This window comes from Narcine bancroftii, chromosome 7 (genome assembly GCF_036971445.1).
Source record: "Narcine bancroftii isolate sNarBan1 chromosome 7, sNarBan1.hap1, whole genome shotgun sequence".
In the NCBI taxonomy this organism is placed as follows: domain Eukaryota; kingdom Metazoa; phylum Chordata; class Chondrichthyes; order Torpediniformes; family Narcinidae; genus Narcine; species Narcine bancroftii.
This window is the reverse complement of record NC_091475.1, coordinates 82,006,121-82,027,457: the sequence shown is the minus strand read 5'-3', so window position 1 is coordinate 82,027,457 and position 21,337 is coordinate 82,006,121. Positions and strand designations below refer to the sequence as shown.

Here is a 21,337-nt window from a genome sequence, read left to right as displayed (position 1 = left end):
AAGGCTTGCACCACCAGGTTCAGGAACAGCTGCTACCCCTCCATCATCAGACTCCTCAACATCAAACTCAATCCGAGACTCATCTTACTTGTGCTCTTTATTGATTTTCTTCTTGTTCTCTCTGTATTGCACAGTCAGTTTGTTTACTTTTGTTACCTGTTTACAATTCTTTTGTTCGCATGTTTACATTGTGTACAGTTTATTTTTTGCACTACCATTTAGTGATAATTCTGTTGTGCCCACAGGAAAAAGGAATCTCAGGGTTGTATGTGATGTCATGTATGTACCCTGACGGGGGCGTGGCAAGATGGCGTAGAGTCTAGACGTGTAATCTCGACACCTCTGGCTGGACTTTTTTAAGTACCCGTTTTTAACCCTTTGTTTTCAAGTTTAAACTTTTAAAATTTTAGTCTGAAGTATTAAGGAACTGTTATGGCCATTAATGGTAAAAAGATTAAACCTCAAGTGCAGAAGAAATTACATTTTCAGAGTGTTGAAGATTTAGGGCCTAAACGGCTTGCTACAGCCTCAGGTTTAATTTCTTCAGTGCATAAACCTCAAAGATTGCCTGTGGGAGCTGAAAAAAAAAATGACTACTACTCACCAAGAGAAGGACAGCGCTGGAATTACCCGTTCTCAGGAGGAAGGTGCGTGTGCCCATGAAGTGGATCCCAATTCTGGCAGCCTGCCAACTTTAACGGAGGGAGCACGCAGGAAGACGACTCCATTGTTTGAAACGACTCAGGCAATGTTCCAACCTGAAGAGCTCGATCTTATCCATGAGTTTTTGAAACAACAGCGAGTTGTGGGGGGAGACCAATGTCGACCCCCTGAAGAAGTTGGGGGGCCATCGCTGGGAATCCAGACCCGCAGCAGAACCGTTAAACTGCCTGTTGTTGAGATGAAGCAGGAGCTGCAGTTACCTGGTTCTGCCACTACGTCAGAGAAAGCAGGGCTGAGCTTTTCTGAGCAACAATACAAGCAGTTAAATGCTGTCATTCAGCCTATAATGCAAGAGCTGGCTCAAATGAATGTTAGTATAAGATCAGAATTTAATACAGTTAAAACACGTGTGGAAGCATCTTGTGAAGATTTTAAAAAATTTCAATCTGCTTTTTTGGAATGTAAACAACAAGTGGCTTCTAATACAGAAAAAGTGCTGAAGGTTGAAAAATCCGTTATAGAATTTCAAGAACATGAGAAGGAATAATGTGAAAATGTGAAAATTGTTGGTTTGCCAGAAGGTATGGAAGGACAAGATCCTCTTCGTTTTTTTAAAGAATGGATCCCACAAGTATTGGGGCAAGAATTTTTCTCTGGAGGCTTGGTATCGGAAAGAGCTCATAGAGCTTTAAGAAGAACACCTCTACCTGGTCATCACCGAGACCTGTGATAATTCAATGTTTGAATTATTTGGACAGAGAAGCAATACTTCGTCTAGCAGTGCAAAATGCAAGACAACGACAGGCTCCGTTATTGATTCAGAATAGTGGACTTTTTTAAAAATCCAGATTTGAGTCAAGAGGTTATTCAGCGTCGGCGTCGATTTAACCCAGTTAAATAAGTTTTGTGGCGTAAAGGCTATAAGTCTACTTTTCGCTATCTGGCAGTGTTGAAGGTGTTCTATGGAAACTTTCAATCTCGGTTTTTTTGAGAATGATCGTGAAGCAATGATTTTTGCTGATTCATTGCCAGATGCAAGAGGACAATTGTCTCCTAAAGAAAAATCTGGTTGTTCTGGAAATTGAAGAAATGGGAGAAATGGGAATGGAAAGAGTCCAACTTATCTGGAAATGGAGTCTCCGAGTTTGGAATCTCTTGGATGAATAGAAGAACCTTCTTATTTTTACTTTATTTTTTATGTCAATATTGGGAAGGGAGAGATTGGCTCTAAGTTCTATTAGTTATCAGCCACTGGTGGGTGATCCACACCCAAGTTTTGTTGAAGGATTACTACCTTTTGGTAGTTTTTTTTGGGGTGGGGTTTCTTTTTCTTTTTTCTTCTTTTTTTTGATTGATTTTTCTTTATTTTTTAATTTTTTTATTTTCATTTTATTTAGTCTTTAATTTGTGGTTTTTTTTCTCCTATTGGAGGGCCTATTTATGTTGATTTAAGTTTTTATATAACGATATTATTAGTTCTTAGTAACATTAGTAGATATGTCAAAATTGAGGTTTTCTACTTTTAATGTTCGAGGTTTAAACAGTCCGATTAAGCATTAGCGCATTTTGGCGTACATTAAGAAAATGAAAATTGATGTTGCCTTTTTACAAGAAACACATCTGAATGTCAAAGAAAGTATGAAATTGAAGAGGGACTGGGTAGGGCATGTATATTCTTCTTCATTTAATTCCAGGGCTAAAGGTGTAGCAATTTTGATACATAAGAATTTCTCTTTTGAATTACAATCAATGGAGGAAAAGGCAGGATGTATTCTTAAATTAAATTGTAAGATTTTTAGTGAATTTTGGACGTTACTTAATATTTATGCCCCGAATGTAGATGATGAAACATTTATTTCTGATGCATTTTTATATCTGGGTCAGGCTAATTATAATGTTTTAGTTGGTGGTGATTTTAATTGTGTTTTGGAACCTTTATTAGATAAATTTCCGAAGAAAGTTAAGAAATCTAAAATGGCAGTTCAGGTTCAAGCGTTGATGAAAGATCTTCATTTAGTGGATATTTGGAGACTTCTTAACCAGACGGAGAAGGATTTTTCCTTTTATTCAACTAGACATGAATCGTTTTCAAGGATTAACTTTTTAAAATATCGGCACATTTACAGGGGAAAATACAACAAGTGGAATACAAAAGTAGGGTGATTTCAGATAATTCTTTGTTATATTTTACATATGCCACCTCTGAGAATGGCCAATCGTTGGAGGTTTAATATAATGATATTAAAAAATACGGAATATATTGATTTTTTGAAAAAACAAATTAATTTTTTTTAAAGAAAACTCTAATTCTGTTCAAAGTAAGTTTGTATTATGGGACGCTATGAAAGCTTATTTGAGAGGACAAATAATTAGTTATACTTCTAAAATAAAAAAGAATCGATTAAATCAGAGTCTTGAGTTAGAGAAACGGATTGGTGAGTTAGAAAAGGAATTTCAGAAAGATGCTACAGAAGATCAGAAAATAGAATTGTCTAGGTTGAAACTGCAATATAATACTTTACAATCTTATCAATTTGAATGTATGATTAATAGGACTAAAGAACAATATTATGAATGGGGAGAGAAAGCACATAAGGTATTGGCATGGCAATTAAAGAAAGAACAGGTTTCGAGGACTATTAATGGTGTTAGATGGGATTCGCTTATCACTTATAAACCTCATGAGATTAATGATGAATTTTGTTCATTTTATAAAAAGTTATATACATCTGATGGAAAACAAGAAAATGGATCGATTGATATTTTTTTAATCACAGTTGAATTTACCGACATTAGAGGATGTAGATATACAGGAGTTGGAAGCACCATTTACTGACTCGGAAATTAAAATGGCTATGATGGAAATGCCGAATGGTAACTCGCCTGGTGATGATGGATTTTTGGTCGAATTTTATAAAATTTTTAATGATTATTTTTCTACAGTGTTTGGGGATGTATTACGTCAGGTTGGAGAACATTATGAATTGCCTGAGTCTTGTTCTTGTGCTTTAATTACAGTAATCCCAAAGAAAGATAGAGATCCTTTAAAAGTATCCTCATATAGACCGATTTCATTGTTAAATGTAGATTATAAAATTATAGCTAAAATTTTAGCAAATAGGTTGGCTAAATTTTTACCTAAGTTGATTCATATGGATCAGACAGGTTTCATAAAGAATAGATATGCCTCGGATAATATTTTGCGTGCGATTAGTTTGATTAATAGATTTTGACAATCTTCAGACCATCTGATGGTGATATCCTTAGATGCCGAAAAAGTGTTTGATAGAGTTGAGTGGAATTTTCTGTTTAAAGTTCTGGAGAAATTCAAGTTTGGTCCTTTTTTTATTGGTTGGATTAAGGCTTTATATAGTAAACCGGTAGCTAGAGTATTGATGAATGGTTTGATTTCGGAACCATTTAAATTGACCTGATCCACTTGTCAAGGTTGTCCTTTATCACCAGCTTTGTTTGCGTTAGTGATCGAACCTTTGGCACAGTTGATAAGATGAAATACACAGATACAAGGTATGAAAGTTTTAGATGAGGAATATAAAATTAATCTATTTGGCGATGATGTATTGGTGTATCTAACAAATCCAGCTCAATCACTTTTTTACATTTGAAGGAGTGTTTGATACAATATGGATGTCTTTCTGGATATAAGGTTAATTGGGAAAAAAGTGAAATATTACCGGTAAGTGAAGGAGATTATTCAGCTTATAAGAATATTCTTAATCTGAAATGGACGGATCGAATTAAGTATTTGGGTATAATTTTGGATGTTAATTATCAATCTTTATATAAATTAAACTATGTTTCATTAATAAAAAAAATTAAAACTGATTTGATTAAATGGAAAGATTTACCTATTAATTTATTGGGTAGAATAAATACAATTAAGATGAATATTTTCCCACATATGCAATATTTGTTTCAATCTATTCCATATTTACTTGATAATATTTTTTTTCGAGATTTGAATAAAAAGGTTAGGGAGTTTTTATGGAGAGGTAAATTTTCAAGACTAGCCTTGAATAAATTAACTTGGAAATATGAATTAGGGGGACCACATTTACCACATTTTCAAAATTATTATGAAGCAGCCCAATTTAAATTTATTAGTTCATTGATGGATTTGGAACGTCCTCCTAGTTGGGCCAAAATTGAGATGGCAAATATCTCTGAATTTGAAATACGTCAATTTTTGTTTAGATGGAATGTAAATTTGTTGCAGCAACATAATGTGCCTATATTAAAACATTTAATGAAGTTATGGACAAAGAAAAAGAAAATGATAGGTTCTAGGGGTGAATTATCGGCTTTGACTCCGCTATATAATAACCAACTTATTCCTTTTTCAATAAATAATTGAAGTTTATTACATTGGAGATTTAAAGGTGTGGAAAATTTGGGAGATTGTTTTAAAGAAGGTAAATTTTTATCTTTTGACCAGATGAAGGACAGTTATGGTACTGATAAGAACACTTTGTTTCTTTATTATCAAATTCGATCTTTGATAAAACATGTGTTTGGTCGAGATATGCTTTTACCTGCAATGACTAAATTTGAGACCTTTCTTATGAAGGTACCAGAGAAGGGCTATATTTCATTTATGTATCAAATATTACAGGATGGTATGGATAAAAAGGGTTGGGATAAATCCAAAGGTAAATGGGAAGTGGATATTGGTTTTATTTTTTCCGAGGATGATTGGTCAGATATTTGTTATGATAGTGTAACTAGACTGATAAATGCACGTTATGCAATGATTAATTATAATTTTTTACATCAATTATACTTAACACCTGAAAAACTAAAAAAAAATGGTTTTAATGAATCAAATTTGGGTTTCAGATGTGGTAAATCTGTTGGAACTTTTTTCCATGCAGCTTGGTCATGTGTGTATACATATATATATAATATATATTTTCTTTGGCTTGGCTTCGCGGACAAAGATTTATGGAGGGGGTAAAAAGTCCACGTCAGCTGCAGGCTCATTTGTAGCTGACAAGTCCGATGCGGGACAGGCAGACACGGTTGCAGCGGCTGCAGGGGAAAATTGGTTGGTTGGGGTTGGGTGTTGGGTTTTTCCTCCTTTGCCTTTTGTCAGTGAGGTGGGCTCTGCGGTCTTCTTCAAAGGAGGTTGCTGCCCACCAAACTGTGAGGCGCCAAGATGCACGGTTTGAGGCGATATATATATATATATATATATATATATATATATACAATCATCTTGGAAGAAAATTCAACTGTTTCAAGAATACCTGTATAAGATTAAAATACCTTTAGATCCAACAGTATTTTTATTGGGTAGTTTGCAACCTTTGAATGGTTTGGGATAAGATAAATTTCAACTTGCTTTTGTATATTTAGCTTTATCTGTAGCGAAAAAATGTATTGCTAGTACATGGAAAGATACGAACATGATTGATATTAATAGATGGCATAATGAGATGAAATATTGTTTAATAATGGAAAAAATTACATATGTTTCACATGATAATTATAGCTTTTTTATTAATAAGTGGTTGCTATATTCAGAATATTTACATTTTGATTTACTTTGATCAGATCTTAATATGTATACTTAATTTTTTCTTAATATTTTTTCTCTTTTCTTTATGGCTCTCCTTAGGAGAGTTGGCTGAAGGGGGGGGGGTTCTTTTTTCTTCTTCTTTCTTTTCTTTCTTTTATATATATAAAATATAACATTCATGTTTATGGTTTATTGTTATATATGTTATTTACTATCTGTATTTTGAACGAATAATGTTTAAAAAAAAATCTATGTACTCTGACAATAAATCTGAAATCTTAATCAGGGCTACAGAGGTTGAATGCCATTGCACAGACCACTTTGATTTCAGTTGGTTTTTTTTTGAGATCTGGACATTCTAGTTAAGTGTACATGCTAACCTTCTGCTGTATTCAATGGACGGTTGACAGAATATAAAACAGTTCAGTACAGGAATCCATGCTGTGCAAAAACACTATGATGTGGCGATGCACATGATTGTTAGGGTGAACTGGCCTCACTTGTCACATGCAGTCAGCGGGGCAGCCGCAGCAAAGATGGCGTTGTGGGTCCTTCTCTTCCGAGGCAGACTGGATGAGTGCGAACGCTCTTATGTCAGAATGACACAAGTTTCATGATGTGAGGGGCAGGCTCCAGATGGCCTTAAAGTGCAGCATGAGCTTCAAAGTAAAACAGTTGTGCTAAACAAGCTCACAGCCTGCTGTTTCAATTCTTTCACTGCACTCGTTCACAACACGCTACTCTGGTGACCCCCCCCCCCCCCCAACAAGTCTCCACATCCTGAAGACTCAACACAATGGATCCCACAGCCATAGGAACCATTGCGTTAAAGCTGCAAACTTTCTGGACCAACAGGTCCTGCACTTGGTTTGGCCAAGCGGAGGCCCAGTTTCATATACTTCTACATCGTCAGCTCACTCAACCAGGAAGCAAAAACCTCCACATTAACACTTATGGCACAATAGGGCCACCAAGCTCCTTCATTTGGATGGCCTAGGGGACAGGACACCATCTGCCCTCATGGACAAGATGCTCACCCTAGCAGAGAGACACAAGCCCTGCCTCATGTTCGAGCAGACATTCCTCGAGCAAATGCCCAAAGACATTAGGCTCCTACTAGCTGATGCAGACTTCAGCGACCCACATCAGGTCATAGGACAAGCAAATGTCCTCTACCGCCCCAAGCGCAGGCCTATAGACACAGTTAACCACACCACAAGGTTGCTGCCCAGGCCAACCCCCAAGGCCAGTCCAACACATGAGCAGGACAGCCCCCTCCCCGCCCAAGAACTGAAAGGTCCGAGCCAAAATCATGCTTCTACCATTAGGGGTGGGGTGCAGGAGCATGCAGGTGCCGCCAGCCATGCTCGTTTCCTAGAAATAACAGGGCCAGCTGCCGTTAATGGCCACAGCAGCTTGCTGACCAAATAGCCTACTCCATGTCTGGGACAGGATCTCAGGTCACAGGTTCCTCATGGACACAGGGGCGGAGATAAGCTTCATTCCCCCTATGTCGCTCAAGACATGCATGAGACCTCACGGTCCCATCCTGCGCGCAGCCAACAACACCGCCATTAAAACTTTTAGCAAGAGGCGCATTCCTGTGCGTTTTGGAGAGACCACTTTCACACTTTCACACTGACTTCCATCGACAAGTCTCTTCTACGCACAGATTTCATGCGGGTACACCTCCAGGGCAAATGACTGGTCCACTTAGAGACCTAGACAGTTCCCCTTGGCACGTCCAATGAGCCAGCCACCCAGCTTGCCTCGTGGAGACTTCGCACGGCCATAACAGCCGCCTCCTTGCCAGTTATCCCTCCATCCTGCACCCCCAGTTCACCGTCGTCATACTGAAACACGACATCCAGCACGTCATTATGATCACAGGCCCACCAGTGCATTCTCGAGCCTGAAGTTTGGCCCCTGACAAGCTCAACCTTGGCAACAAAGAATTTACGTGCATGCAAGAACTCAGTATTGTTCGCCATTCCGACAGTCCATGAACCCCTCCCCTCCACTTGGTGTCCAAGTCCAATGGCAGCTGAAGACCCTGTGGAGACTGCAGACACCTCAATGATGCGGTGATGCCAGTACGCTATCTGAGTCCCCACATTCATTTGCGACAAACCTTCACAGCGCACGCCTTTTCTGGATGACGTCCAGGAGACCGCCATCATAACCCCTTTTGGTCTTTTTAAGTTTCTTCGCATGCCATTTGGCCTGAAAAATGCAACCCAGACCTTCCAGTGCCTCATGGATGCAGTCGGCATAGACTTGCCTTTTCTTTTCATCTACATGGACGACATCCTGGTCGCGAGCAAGATTCTTGAGGAGCACATCTCACATCTTTGCCAGCTTTTCGACTGACTTGCTGAGTTCGGCTTCACCATTATCCCTGTGAAGTGCCAGTTCGGCCTCGAAGAAATCAACTTCTTAGGCCACAGAATTACCAAAGACGGCACCGCTCCTTTACCTGACAAGGTGAAGGCTATACGACAGTTCACTCTGTCAACAACTCTGAAGGGACTGCAAGAATTCATGGGCATGGTAAATTTCTACAACAGGTTCATCCCTGCAGCTGCCAGCATCATGCACCCACTCTCCGTGTTAATGTTGAGCTCCATGAAATAACTCCAATGGACAGATGAGGTGCAGGCTGCTTTTCAAAAAACAAAGGCGGCCTTGGCTGCCTCATCGATGCTTGTCCACCCACATATGGGCATGCCCACAGCCCTCACAGTTGACTGCAACACAGCTTCGGTATCCTGAAACAGTGGGTCTCGGGATCGTCCTGTTGGGCTCAAGCCAGATCGTGGTAGCTGATGCCTTATGACAGGGTGTGAACAGCAGGCCAGGAGAGTGCATCAGCGTCGATGTTATTTTTACCCAAGAGGAGATATTTCATTCAGAGACGCAAGATAAGTGCTGCTGCTGGTGGAGGACCATGGGTCAGAAGATTTGGTTCACGTTCAACGCAGGAAATATATAGTTTTCCTTGAAAAATATATGGTTATCATGCTTGCTTCATGAACCATGGTAAAAAGATTATTTCAATTACAGAATGCAAAAATTATTACAGAAGTTAGTGTGATTGGTTAGTCAGTTTACTGTTTCCAGCTGCGAGAGGCACAACTACCTGCCCTTGCTTCTTGCTTCATTATCTATTTTTATTATTTTATTTAAGCATTTAAAAACCACCTCAATGTATACTTATTCAATAAAACTACAAGAAGAAAATAATTATACATGCAACATATAACCCTGCTCCATCCCTCCCCACCTTCCCTCTCAGGTTTTGAGGTCCTCCTTAGGCACTGTGCATATACCGAGGACCCATGGCAGTTCATCCACCCAGTTTGTCCTCTCGAGCTGTGCCATCAGTGCTGACTTAAGATGGCAATGAAAATGCTCAACTAGCCCGTTGAACTGAGGTGGTGCAGAGTAGCTGGGTACCCAGGAATTTGGAGAATTTGTTCTAAAGGATGTATATAAAGGACGTACTGGGTTTCTCCAGCTTTGTGTTGCCCCCTTTACCACTCTATCTTCAAGCATAAGGAGAAATTATTTACTCCTGCAAATGAAGAGTGCAACTTTCTGCCACAAAAAGTTGCTGAGGCCAATTCAAAAGGAATTGGATGTTGAATGGTTGTCTGGAGGGATCAAGATGTATGGAGAGAAAGGAGGAAGAGAGTATTGAGGTCATATAATCAGTCACAATCATACTGAATGGTGGGCAGGCTCAAAGGGCTGAATGGTCTACTCCTGTACCCATTTGCTACAATTCCATGAAAACTGTGGAGGCATAATAAAGGTTGTAAGTTTAAATATGTTCCATAATGAATGCATAATTACAAATAAAATCATGAATTTGTTAGTTGATGTGCATTACAGTATTGCTTTCACCTGAAGCCTGTGTTCAAGTTGATGCTTACTTGTCCAGGACAAGTAAAACACAAAAATCTGCAGACACCGTGGTTGAAGTAAAAACACAAAGCTGGAGAAACCCAGTACGTCCTTTATATACGTAACTGACATTTTGGGCTTGAACCCTTCATCAAGATGTTTTAGGTGTGATTAGCAGTTACTACTGACCAGTGGCACTTACATTCACAGCGATGAAGTGTTTGGAGAGGCTGGTGTGGAAGCATATCAGCTCCACTCTGAGCAGCGACATGGATCCATTCCAATTTGCATCCCACAGCAACAAGTCTACAGCACATGCCATTTTTCTGGCTCTACACAAATCTCTGAAACACCTGGACAGCAAAGATGCATACTTCAGAATGCTCTATTAACTACAGTTCTGCATTCAACATCATCATCCATTCAAAACTGATCAGCAAACTCCAAGACATGGCCTCTGTACCCCACTGTGTAATTGTACCCTGACCCCAATCAGTGTGGATGGGCAAGAACATTTCCCCCACCATCTCCATCAGAACTAGAGCAGCACAGGGCTGCATATTTAGCCATCTGCTGTACTCACTTTACACCTACGAATGCGTGGCTTGGTATGACAGCAACACCATCTGCAAATTTGCTGGCGATACCACAGCACTGGGCTGTATGAAGAGGGGTCAGCACTCAGGAGGGAGATTGAAAAAGGCTGAATGTTGTACTAACAACAACCTCTCACTCAATGTCACCAAATCCAAAGAGCTGATTGTAGACTTTAGAAAGGGAAACTAGAGGTCTACAATATGGTAATTATTGGGGATCAGAGGTGGAGAGAGTGAGCAAATTTAAATTCCTGGGAGTCACTATCTCGGAGGAACTTTCCTGGACCCAGCATTCTAATGTCATCATGAAGAAAGCAGTTCAGCGCCTCTACTTCCTTAGGAGTTTGAGGAAGACATCGGAAACCTTGGAAAACTTCTACAGATGTGTCATGGAAGGTGTGCTGACTGGCTTCACCATGGCCTGGTATGGAGGCACCAATATCTCTGAGTGGAAAGCCCTGCAAAAGATAGTGGACATCTCTGTACATCACAGACTAAACTCCATCAAGAAAATCTCTCTGGGATGCTGCCATCGGAGAACAACAGCAATCATCAAGGCACTGCTCTCGCTACTGCCATCAGGAAAGAGGTATAGGTGCCACAAGACTCACACCACCAGGTTCAGGAAGAGTTGCCACCCCCCCCCCCCCACCATCAGTCTCATCAACAACAAAATCAACTAGACTCATTTACAGTCTCTTACTTTGCACATCGTTTATTACTGAAATTTTTTTCTGTATTTGAACAGATAGTTAGTTTACATTTCTTAAATTATCTACTTTTTTCTCTTTTGTATGCATACCTTTTTATAGAGTACAGTTTGCACTACTGAAAAGTGGAGATCCCGCCTGGCCTGCAGGGAAAAGGATCTTAGGGTTGATGTCATGTTTGTACTCTGACAAGGGAAATATTTACTGTGAAGGTGGAACTAATTGGGTAGCTCTTCTTAAAACTGGCCAATCAGAATGGACTGAATGACAAAGGTTCATAATTCTATGAAAAAAAGTTTGCATTGTTCAAGTATCTAAATATTCAGGAAAAGAAAAAAATAACTCAATTGAAATGGGTTGTTGGAGAAATAGCAGCAAGGAGAGTTAACTATTCTGTTCTTGGTGCAAGTGAAACTTGTGTTTTAGATCACGAGGCTAAAGAAGAAACAGGCATAACATTGACAAACAATGGAACAGGAAAGTCGATCGTTCTCAGTAACGAGAAGAAACTGAACAGAAGGAGGACACCAGACCAAAAGGAAGAATGGGATTAGAGAGACCACCGGTATGTTTTTAGTCCTGGGCCAGTTTAGAGAGAGCTGGTCCATCAGTTTACGAGGCATTGATCCTGGCATTCTGTGATTAGTTGACTGCCGCACGGATGGCAGTCTCTTCAATCTGAGGCGCCTGCAAGCTCACAACAAGACACAAGAGAAACTTGTCCGTGAACTACTCTTTGCAGACGATGCCGCTTTAGTTGCCCATTCAGAGCCAGCTCTTCAGCGCTTGACGTCCTGTTTTACGGAAACTGCCAAAATGTTTGGCCTGGAAGTCAGCCTGAAGAAAACTGAGGTCCTCCATCAGCCAGCTCCCCACCATGACTACCAGCCCCCCCACATCTCCATCGGGCACACAAAACTCAAAACGGTTAACCAGTTTACCTATCTCGGCTGCACCATTTCATCAGATGCAAGGATCGACAACGAGATAGACAACAGACTCGCCAAGGCAAATAGCGCCTTTGGAAGACTACACAAAAGAGTCTGGAAAAACAACCAACTGAAAAACCTCACAAAGATAAGTGTATACAGAGCCGTTGTCATACCCACACTCCTGTTCGGCTCCGAATCATGGGTCCTCTACCGGCATCACCTACGGCTCCTAGAACGCTTCCACCAGCGTTGTCTCCGCTCCATCCTCAACATTCATTGGAGCGCTTTCATCCCTAACGTCGAAGTACTCGAGATGGCAGAGGTCGACAGCATCGAGTCCACGCTGCTGAAGATCCAGCTGCGCTGGGTGGGTCACATCTCCAGAATGGAGGACCATCGCCTTCCCAAGATCGTGTTATATGGCGAGCTCTCCACTGGCCACTGTGACAGAGGTGCACCAAAGAAAAGGTACAAGGACTGCCTAAAGAAATCTCTTGGTGCCTGCCACATTGACCACCGCCATTGGGCTGATATCGCCTCAAACCGTGCATCTTGGCGCCTCACAGTTTGGCGGGCAGCAACCTCCTTTGAAGAAGACCGCAGAGCCCACCTCACTGACAAAAGGCAAAGGAGGAAAAACCCAACACCCAACCCCAACCAACCAATTTTCCCCTGCAACCGCTGCAACCGTGTCTGCCTGTCCCGCATCGGACTTGTCAGCCACAAACGAGCCTGCAGCTGACGTGGACATTTACACCCTCCATAAATCTTCGTCCGCGAAGCCAAGCCAAGATACATTATTCCAACAGAGAAAGGCTTAAAAAGATGTTTTAGTTGTGATGGAATGGAGATTGGGATCTTTAACCATGAAAAGTCAGAGGAAATGGGGGAAATTTTAAATAATTTATTTTCCTTGGTATTCACTAGGGAAAAAAATATTGTACCAGTTGAAGTAAAAAAAAATAATGAGGAGATCATGAATTATATAGGGATAACTGAGGAGGTAGTGATGGCTGTGTTCAAAAAGATAAAGGTGAACAAATCTCCACGTCCGGAAAAAGTATTCACAAGGACACTCAGGGAGACTAGTGTACAGATAGTGGGGCCATTAACAGAGATATTTAGGATGTCACTGGTCACGGGGGTAGTGCCAGAGGATTGGAGGGTGGCTCCTGTTGTTCCACTGTTTAAGAAAGGGTCCAAATGTAAACCTGGAAATTATAGACCTGTGAGTCTGACGTCTGTGGTGGGTAAGTTGATGGAAAGTGTTCTGAGGGATGGCATTTACAAATATTTGGAAGAACAGGGATTGATAGGTAGTAGTCAGCATGGTTTTGTCAGGGGTAGATCATGCTTAACAAACCTTATAGAGTTTTTCGAGGGGGGTTACAAAGAAAATTGACGTTGTTTATTTAGACTTTAGTAAAGCTTTTGACAAAATTCCCCACAGGAGGTTAGGAAAAAAGGTAGAGCATTAGGTATAAATAAGGAGGTAGTGAAATGGATTCAGCAATGGTTGGATGGGAGGTGTCAGAGAATACTGGTAGAAAATTGTCAAATTGGAGGCCGATGACTAGTGGAGTTCCTCAGGGATCAGTCCTGGGTCCACTATTGTTTGTTATATATATTAACAATCTGGAAGAAGGGGTGGTGAATTGGATAAGTAAGTTTGCAGATGATACAAAGATTGGTGGTATTATGGACAGTGAGGAAGATTACCGTAGCTTAAAAAGAGATATAGGAAAGCTAGAGGAGTGGACTGAGAAATGACTGATGGAATTTAATATGGATAAGTGTGAAGTGTTGCATTTTGGAAAGGCAAATCTAAATAGGTCATATTCATTGAATGGTAGACAATTGAGAAGTGCAGAGCAACAAAGGGATTTAGGAGTTATGGTAAATAGTACCCTCAACGTTGATACTCAGGTAGATAGAGTGGTGAAAAAGGCATTTGGAATGTTGGCCTTCATAAATCGGAGTATTGAATTCAAGAGTTGGGATGTTATGATGAAATTGTACAAAGCATTGGTGAGGCCAAATTTGGAATACCGTGTGCAGTTTTGGTCACCAAATTATAGGAAGGATATAAACAAAATAGAGAGAGTGCAGAGAAGGTTCACGAGAATGTTGACAGGATGTCAGGGTTTGAGTTGCAGAGAAAGGTTGAGCAGCCTGGGGCTTTTTTCTCTGGAGCATAGAAGATTGAGGGGGGATTTGATGGAGGTGTACAAGATATTAAAAGGGACAGAGAGAGTCAACGTGGATAGGCCTTTTCAATTAAGAGTGGGGGATATTCAAACCAGAGGCCATGGTTTGAGATTGAAGGGGGAAAATTATAAGGGGAACATGAGGGGAAATTTCTTCACGCAAAGGGTGGTTGGGATGTGGAATAAGCTTCCGGCAGAGTTGGTTGAAGCAGGGAAAGACTGGATAATTACATGGAGGGGAGAGGATTGGAGAGGTATGGACCAAGTGCTGGTCAGTGGGACTAGGAGGGTGGGGATTTGTTCCAGCATGGACTAGTAGGGCCAAATTGGCCTGTTCTGTGCTGTATATGGTTATATGGGTGTTTTGAGCATTACTTGAGTGGGATTATGAGATTATTTGGGTGTGTAGTTTTGGTAGTGTAGGCAGATCAAGTAGCTAAAATACTGCTGAACCTGGCTTTATTGCCATTGCCATTTGTTTACCATACCCAACAGGCATTAGATAGTCACAAATAATCCAATACGACATTCAAGAGAAATATTTTTAAACAGAATGTGGAGAAAATACAGAGCTTGTTGAATAAATTAGCTTTGAGAAGTAAGGCAAATTCTAGAACGCATTATGACCATTTAGATATTCTCGATGATAAAATTTTATATTTCTGCATATTTGATTTGTTCAATCATGCTCATTGCAGCATTTACTTAAAATTGTTTCATATGCATAAACTAGCTTTTACATATGGAAAATATGATTCACACATTTTACAAGCAATATCATGATGATTGGAAAAAAATTCAAGTAGACCCCATTGTGTATTCGGGTTAGAATTGTTAATTAAGGTATTTGGCATTCCTGCCTGAAATCTATCTTTGTATCAATGCTACTTATAGTCCTGCCATTTACTGTATGCTTGCCTTCTGCATTTGACCTCCCATAATGCAACACATTGCACTAACAGATTAAATTCCATCTGCCATTTCACCGGCCACATTTCCAAATAATTTACCGTATTTGATCATGTGTATCACTATCATCTGTTAACTTATTAATCAGACCACCAACATTTGCATCCAAATAATTTATCAATTATAAACAACAGATGTCCTGGCGATGATCTTTGCAGAACACACTGGTCACAGAAATCCAATCAGAAAACACCTTTTCACTACTTTTATATCCAACTTATCAACCCACTGTTGATCCCTTCTGGATCCGTCATTTTGTCAAACGTATTCCTGAAGCCCATGCAGACAACATCCACTCTCCTTAACCTTCATCACTTCCTCAAAAAACAAGAACTTGGGAGGCAGGACCTTCTATTTTCCTCACCTCCAGTGAACGTAGATTTATTCTATTTAATCTCCTGTTGTACAATAAACTGCTCATCCCTAGAAATATTTTAGTGTACCTATGGTGTATCATCTCCAACACAAATACAGAGACAAAAAGTACACACACAACTCAGTGTGATTTTACCAAAGTTATTCTGAACAGAGAGTTTGTTCTTCCATCCCACCTCAAAGTTCCTCCGTTGTCATGTTCACAACGTTTGCCCTGTAGGGGCACACAAAGAGGCACCAATAGGCCAGATTTTTTCCTATTAAGGGAAAAAAAGGAGACCCTTCAGAGACATCGAGTGGATCCTGCCACCTCCTCCAATGCTACCGCCTCCTCCATAGCCGCATGGCTTCCTGTCCAATTGGTGAGGCCAAGCGTGAGGCATCCAAGTCACCTGCCATGGCCCCCTAGTTCCCAACCCCTATTGCAGTTAGTAAAAGCACAAAATGCTGGAGAAGCTCAGCAGGTCAAACAGAGTCCTTTATGTAGCAACAGTAACGATGCTTAACTGACGTTTCAGGCTTAAGCCTTTCATCAAAGTATGAGAAAATGCTGGCAGTCATCTTAACAAAAGAGTGGGGGAAGGGGGTGGCAAAGGCAGGAGATGATAGGTGGAGAAAGGAGGGAGGAGACAGCAGCTGTAACCTTATTGCAGTTAGTAAGCTGTCAGCACACGAGGCCCCTCAAGGGCCCTGTTTGCCATTGACAACCTGACAAATCCTGGTCCCGACACCTAGTTCCCAGAACCCGGTCTCCAGCAGCCCATGTCTTGGTGTGAACTTTCGTCCGCTAAGACCCACAGTGGTCCACTGCTGTGGTCTCCTATCCTTTCTGGTCCTTTCCCTGACTTTTCGGTGGCAGGGGTTCTCTTGCTCTGGTGTCATAGAGCCCGCAGATTCAGATTTATTGTCAGAGTACATATAACCCCGAGATTCTTTTTTCCTGCGGGAGAGGTAGAATTACCACTTAATGGTAGTGCAAATAAAAACTGTACACAATGTACACATGTAAACAAATAAAGAAATGTAAACAAACTGCAATACAGAAAGGGGAAAAACAATAAAGTGCAAAAGTAAGAATGGAAAGAAAAAGTTTGAAAACCACTGATCCATAGCAATATAGCAAAACTACGGCTCAGCTTCAGGATCGCGCCCATCTTACCTGTGACCCTTCCAAGTGACGTCCACAGTAGCGACCTGGCATGGAGCGGTGTCCAGGGCTATAACCATGGAGGGGGGTTCTTGTATGCACATGGGTCTTATATGCCATCAAAAACGGTACACCCTGGCTTACCGGATCGCACTTTTTACACAGACATCGATTTGGTTGCTGTGACTCCCTCTGCTACTGGCCACCCCCACCCCCCCACCAATTCCGTGTTTGTACATTTTACACAGAAGGCATAGCGCAATAAAGATGCAGATATCCCGGATCGAAGTGGCTGAGTAAAAGGGGCTTACAATTTCAACATACCTTCACAGAGCCACTGTATATCATGCTCCTGTATGTTCTATTTATGGAGTCGTGAAGTCGTTCACTGCAGATACTGGTCACTGACTATCAAGCATCGTCTTACACTAATCTCATTATATTGTCCCTGCATTTCCATCAATTTCCCCCTTATTCTTCCACTCGCCTACATACACTAGGAGCAAGCAGCCCCTTAACCTACCAACTTACTTGTCTTTGGGGTGTTGAAGAAAATATGAGCATTGGGAAGAAACTGAGTTGGCTACATGGGCAACGCCAGAGGTCAGGGTTAAACCCAGGTTGCTGGTGATGTGAGACAGTAAATCTTCACAACCTTGGTCAGATTACAACCTTTTGTATTAAAGCCTACAGAAGACAGAAAACTTGAGTTCTAGAGGTGATGTGATTATGATAAAACTACCTTGTCAAGAAGGCAAGACATCTGATAAAACAGTGGTTTGAAAGCAGGGAGAAAATTACACATATTTACTAACCTTTGATGTCTCGAGGTTTAACATTTTTTTCCTTCTGTTTTTCCAGTCTAGGTCCTATCTTTGGACTATTTGTGCCTTTTTACTACTCCATTCCAAGTCTTCAAGTGACTCAAGTCCTTGGTAGATTTTCCATAACAAACAAAACTCTCGTCTATATTGTGGGTCTGCAGGTATGTCATTGGATCTATTATCTAGTGAACTCAGATTAACTAACACCAAGCACTTAAGGGAAGATCCTTGGTTTGAAATTCCGGTTGATTATGTTCAATGGAAATTTTTGAACTAAATACATACATGTGCACCATACACCAGGAGACTTGATGAACCTAAGTTGAGAAATTTTGGTTGAAATACATATGGAATTAAAAAGCTGGTTTATGTAATAGTTATTATGACATATATGCAACTATAGCATTTCCAACTGGTTCATTCCTGACCTTCAGCAGAAAAAAGTCTGCAGCTCTTATTAGAACAATAAGATTTCCCTTTGAAATGTCTCTCCAGGCCATGTGTTTCAAAGTCAATTTGTGACCACCACTAAACGCTGGTTTTCCCATTGAAAATCCACATCTGTGCAATCAAACTCAAAGTAAAAACAGGTCTGATAGTGAGTTTTCATGTGAACCACTATTGGTGGAAACGAAAAGTAGAGAGCATCACAACCTAAGTTCTCTTTTTTTCCTCACAGTTCTTGTTTTCTCATTGTTCTCAGCTGCTGAACTTTCTTTTTCAATCCTGTCACGCTGTTCATTTTCACCATCATGTGCAGGCTGTCAAGGTTTTTTTGTCTAGTTTAGAGATATCACCAATGAACCGACAAACCTCGTACGTTTCTGGAGTGTGGGAGGAAACCCATGCAGGTCACAGGGAGAGCACAAATTCCTTTCAGACCACATCGGATTTGAAACTGTGTCACTGGAGCCGTAGAAGCATTGAGCTAAAGACTACATTAATTGTGACCCCCACCCCACCACGCTAACTGTGCCACCTTCAAGTTCTTTGCAAGCTTTAAAGAAGCATTCGTCAAAATTTGATTTGCCAAACGTGAATATCAAGTTCAAAAGTAAAAGAGAAAAGGTTTAACCCCCGTGAGGATACACCCTTCAATTTGAAATTAACTGCTAGCATATATGACAAGATCATGTCTCACCAATAAGCATAACAAAAGGTGTCACCCACCTATTTATGCTATAAAAATGATATGTTGAACATGTGCTGGTGAAATGATTCTGGAGAGAATTGATATAATAGATATGAAAGAAAAAGTTCATAAATAGACAACAAAGTGAGTAGACAATGTTAAGTTTAACAGAAAGTCTGCAGACACTGGAATTGAGGAGGAATACAATGAGAAAACAGCAGACAGGCACCTGAATAAAAAGGTGGGGAGAAGGGAGGAGGAAGGGGCAGGCAGAGGAGCAAGAACAACAGGTAAGAGGTCAGAGATGGATACAGGTGGGAGGGTAGAAGAGAAAAAAAAGCTGAGAAGAGATAGGGGAGGGGTTAGCTCTCTGAATGGAGAGAGAAATGAAGGGGTAGGGAGATGGTGATAGGGAAAGAGACAGACTCAGGGAAGGGGTTTAGTAGAAACTGGAGAAGTCTATATTCATGTTGTCTGATTCGAGAGTGCGCAGACAGATATTAAGTATTGTTCCTCCAATTTGTGGGTAACCTTGGTTTGGCAGTGCACGAGACCATGGATAGACATGACCACATGGAAATTATGTATGGAATTAGCTACTGCAAGGTCAGACCTGTCTTTGCTCATACATTGACAAAAGGCTCAGGTCGAAAGAGCTGGTTGCTCTTCACTCCAAAAAATGCTGCAGGCCTGCTGAGTTTCTCCAGCACTGTTGTGCATTGCATAGACAATTTTAATGTTGTGAAATCTACTTGCCAAACATGCAACATGTTTCTCATCTTCTCATTATCTTCATTATCTCTGCAAAGGATTAAAAACATTGTATCTGCACAGAGATCATTTTACTTCCTTTTTAGGCATTTTGCACTTCAAAAGTACATTTTCATCCATAATTAGGAAATTTTATAGCCCGTTTGTACACAACAAGCTTCCATAAGTAACAATATGTTAACAACCAGTTGATCTATTTCAGTGATATTGGCTGAAGGATTAAAAAAAAGACTAAAATTCTAAGAAAGAATTCCCTGATTGCTTTTGAAAAGGTACCATGGGGTCATTTGCATTTACTTATAAATGCATCTTAATTGTACTCCATGGGAATGCATTCCATGTTCTCAGTTCTTTCAGGGGAAGCACAGATGTTTTGTATGAAAACCTACAATGTCCCTCCGATCAACAAAGCAGTAACTTCACAAGAGGCACTTGAAGAGGGCAATAAGTGTTAGTCTAATCAGCATTGCTCATATCCCAATGAATTTATAAAATAATTTAGCATCTCAAAGTTTAAATGAAACTTATTTGCATTATCTCCCTTTGAATTTGTAGCCTTTCTTTTTCATCATTCTAATCCAAGTACCTGCATCAAATTGAGATTTGCTTAATGGCAGAGGCACAGATTTTCAGTACGCTGCCAGGTATGCCATCAGGGCCTGATGCCATGTGAGAGTTCCTCTTGAAGGATGTTCAGAGATATCACTGGGTCACCATCATCTGTAGGGATTCTCATTGGTACCTTTGAATTCTCCTTTTCAAAGCGAGCCTAAAAGGTGTTCAGCTCATCAGGTAGTGAAGCATCCCAACCATTTTGTTTGGCTTCATCTTGTAGGATGTAATGGCTTGTAATCTCTGACATAGCCTTCTGTAGGTTGTTCTGGACTTCCTGTAGAGATCTGGATCACCAGTCTTAAACACCATTGGCCTCGCCCTTAGAAAGTTGCAAATCTTTTGATTCATCCACGGCTTTTGCTTGGGGTACTCACGGTATGTGCATGTGGGCATGCACTCATCTATGCAGCTTTTAGTGAAGTCAGTGACAGCCGTGGCATATTCATCCAAGTTCGAAAATGGGTCCAGTCCACTGATTCAAAGCAGGCCTCAGACGCTCCTCCGCCACCCTCAACCATACTTTCACTGTCTTCACCACTGGTGCTGTAGTCCTCAGTCTCTGCTTGTACATCGGGTGTATAAGTAGAGCCAGGTGATCAGACTTGCTGAGGTGCAGGCAAGGGATGGCTCGGTAGGCATTCTTGATGGTGGTGGAGCAGAGTTCAAGTGTGTTGGCTCCCCTGGTTGTGAAGGTAATATGTTGGTGATACAAGGAGTCCTCAACTTATGACTGTAATTGGGACCGAAGGATTGGTCATAGCTCGGATTGGTCGTAAGTCAGATTTACATCTCTTACACAGAGCAGTGTAAGGTATTAAAACAATTTTTCAAAAAAATTCTCAATAAATGAACCTTTATTGAAGAACCTCAGCAGATGTACAATATATTTTTTTAAAAATTCAGTCATAGGTGTGGGTGGTCATAACTCGTGTAGGTCGTAAATTGAGGACC

General features: G+C 40.7%; 1 protein-coding gene across 3 annotated transcripts in view; it reads left to right on the top strand.

Annotated features, from left to right (window-relative positions):
* The window catches only part of ubac2 (UBA domain containing 2), a 256,211-nt gene that overhangs the window by 154,282 nt on the left and 80,592 nt on the right, over nucleotides 1-21,337 (top strand). For all 3 annotated transcript variants that reach the window (XM_069890517.1, XM_069890516.1, XM_069890515.1), the window contains exon 5: nucleotides 17,906-18,029. In XM_069890517.1, the coding sequence (XP_069746618.1) occupies nucleotides 17,906-18,029 (124 nt within the window). The remainder of the gene's footprint in view (nucleotides 1-17,905; nucleotides 18,030-21,337) is intronic.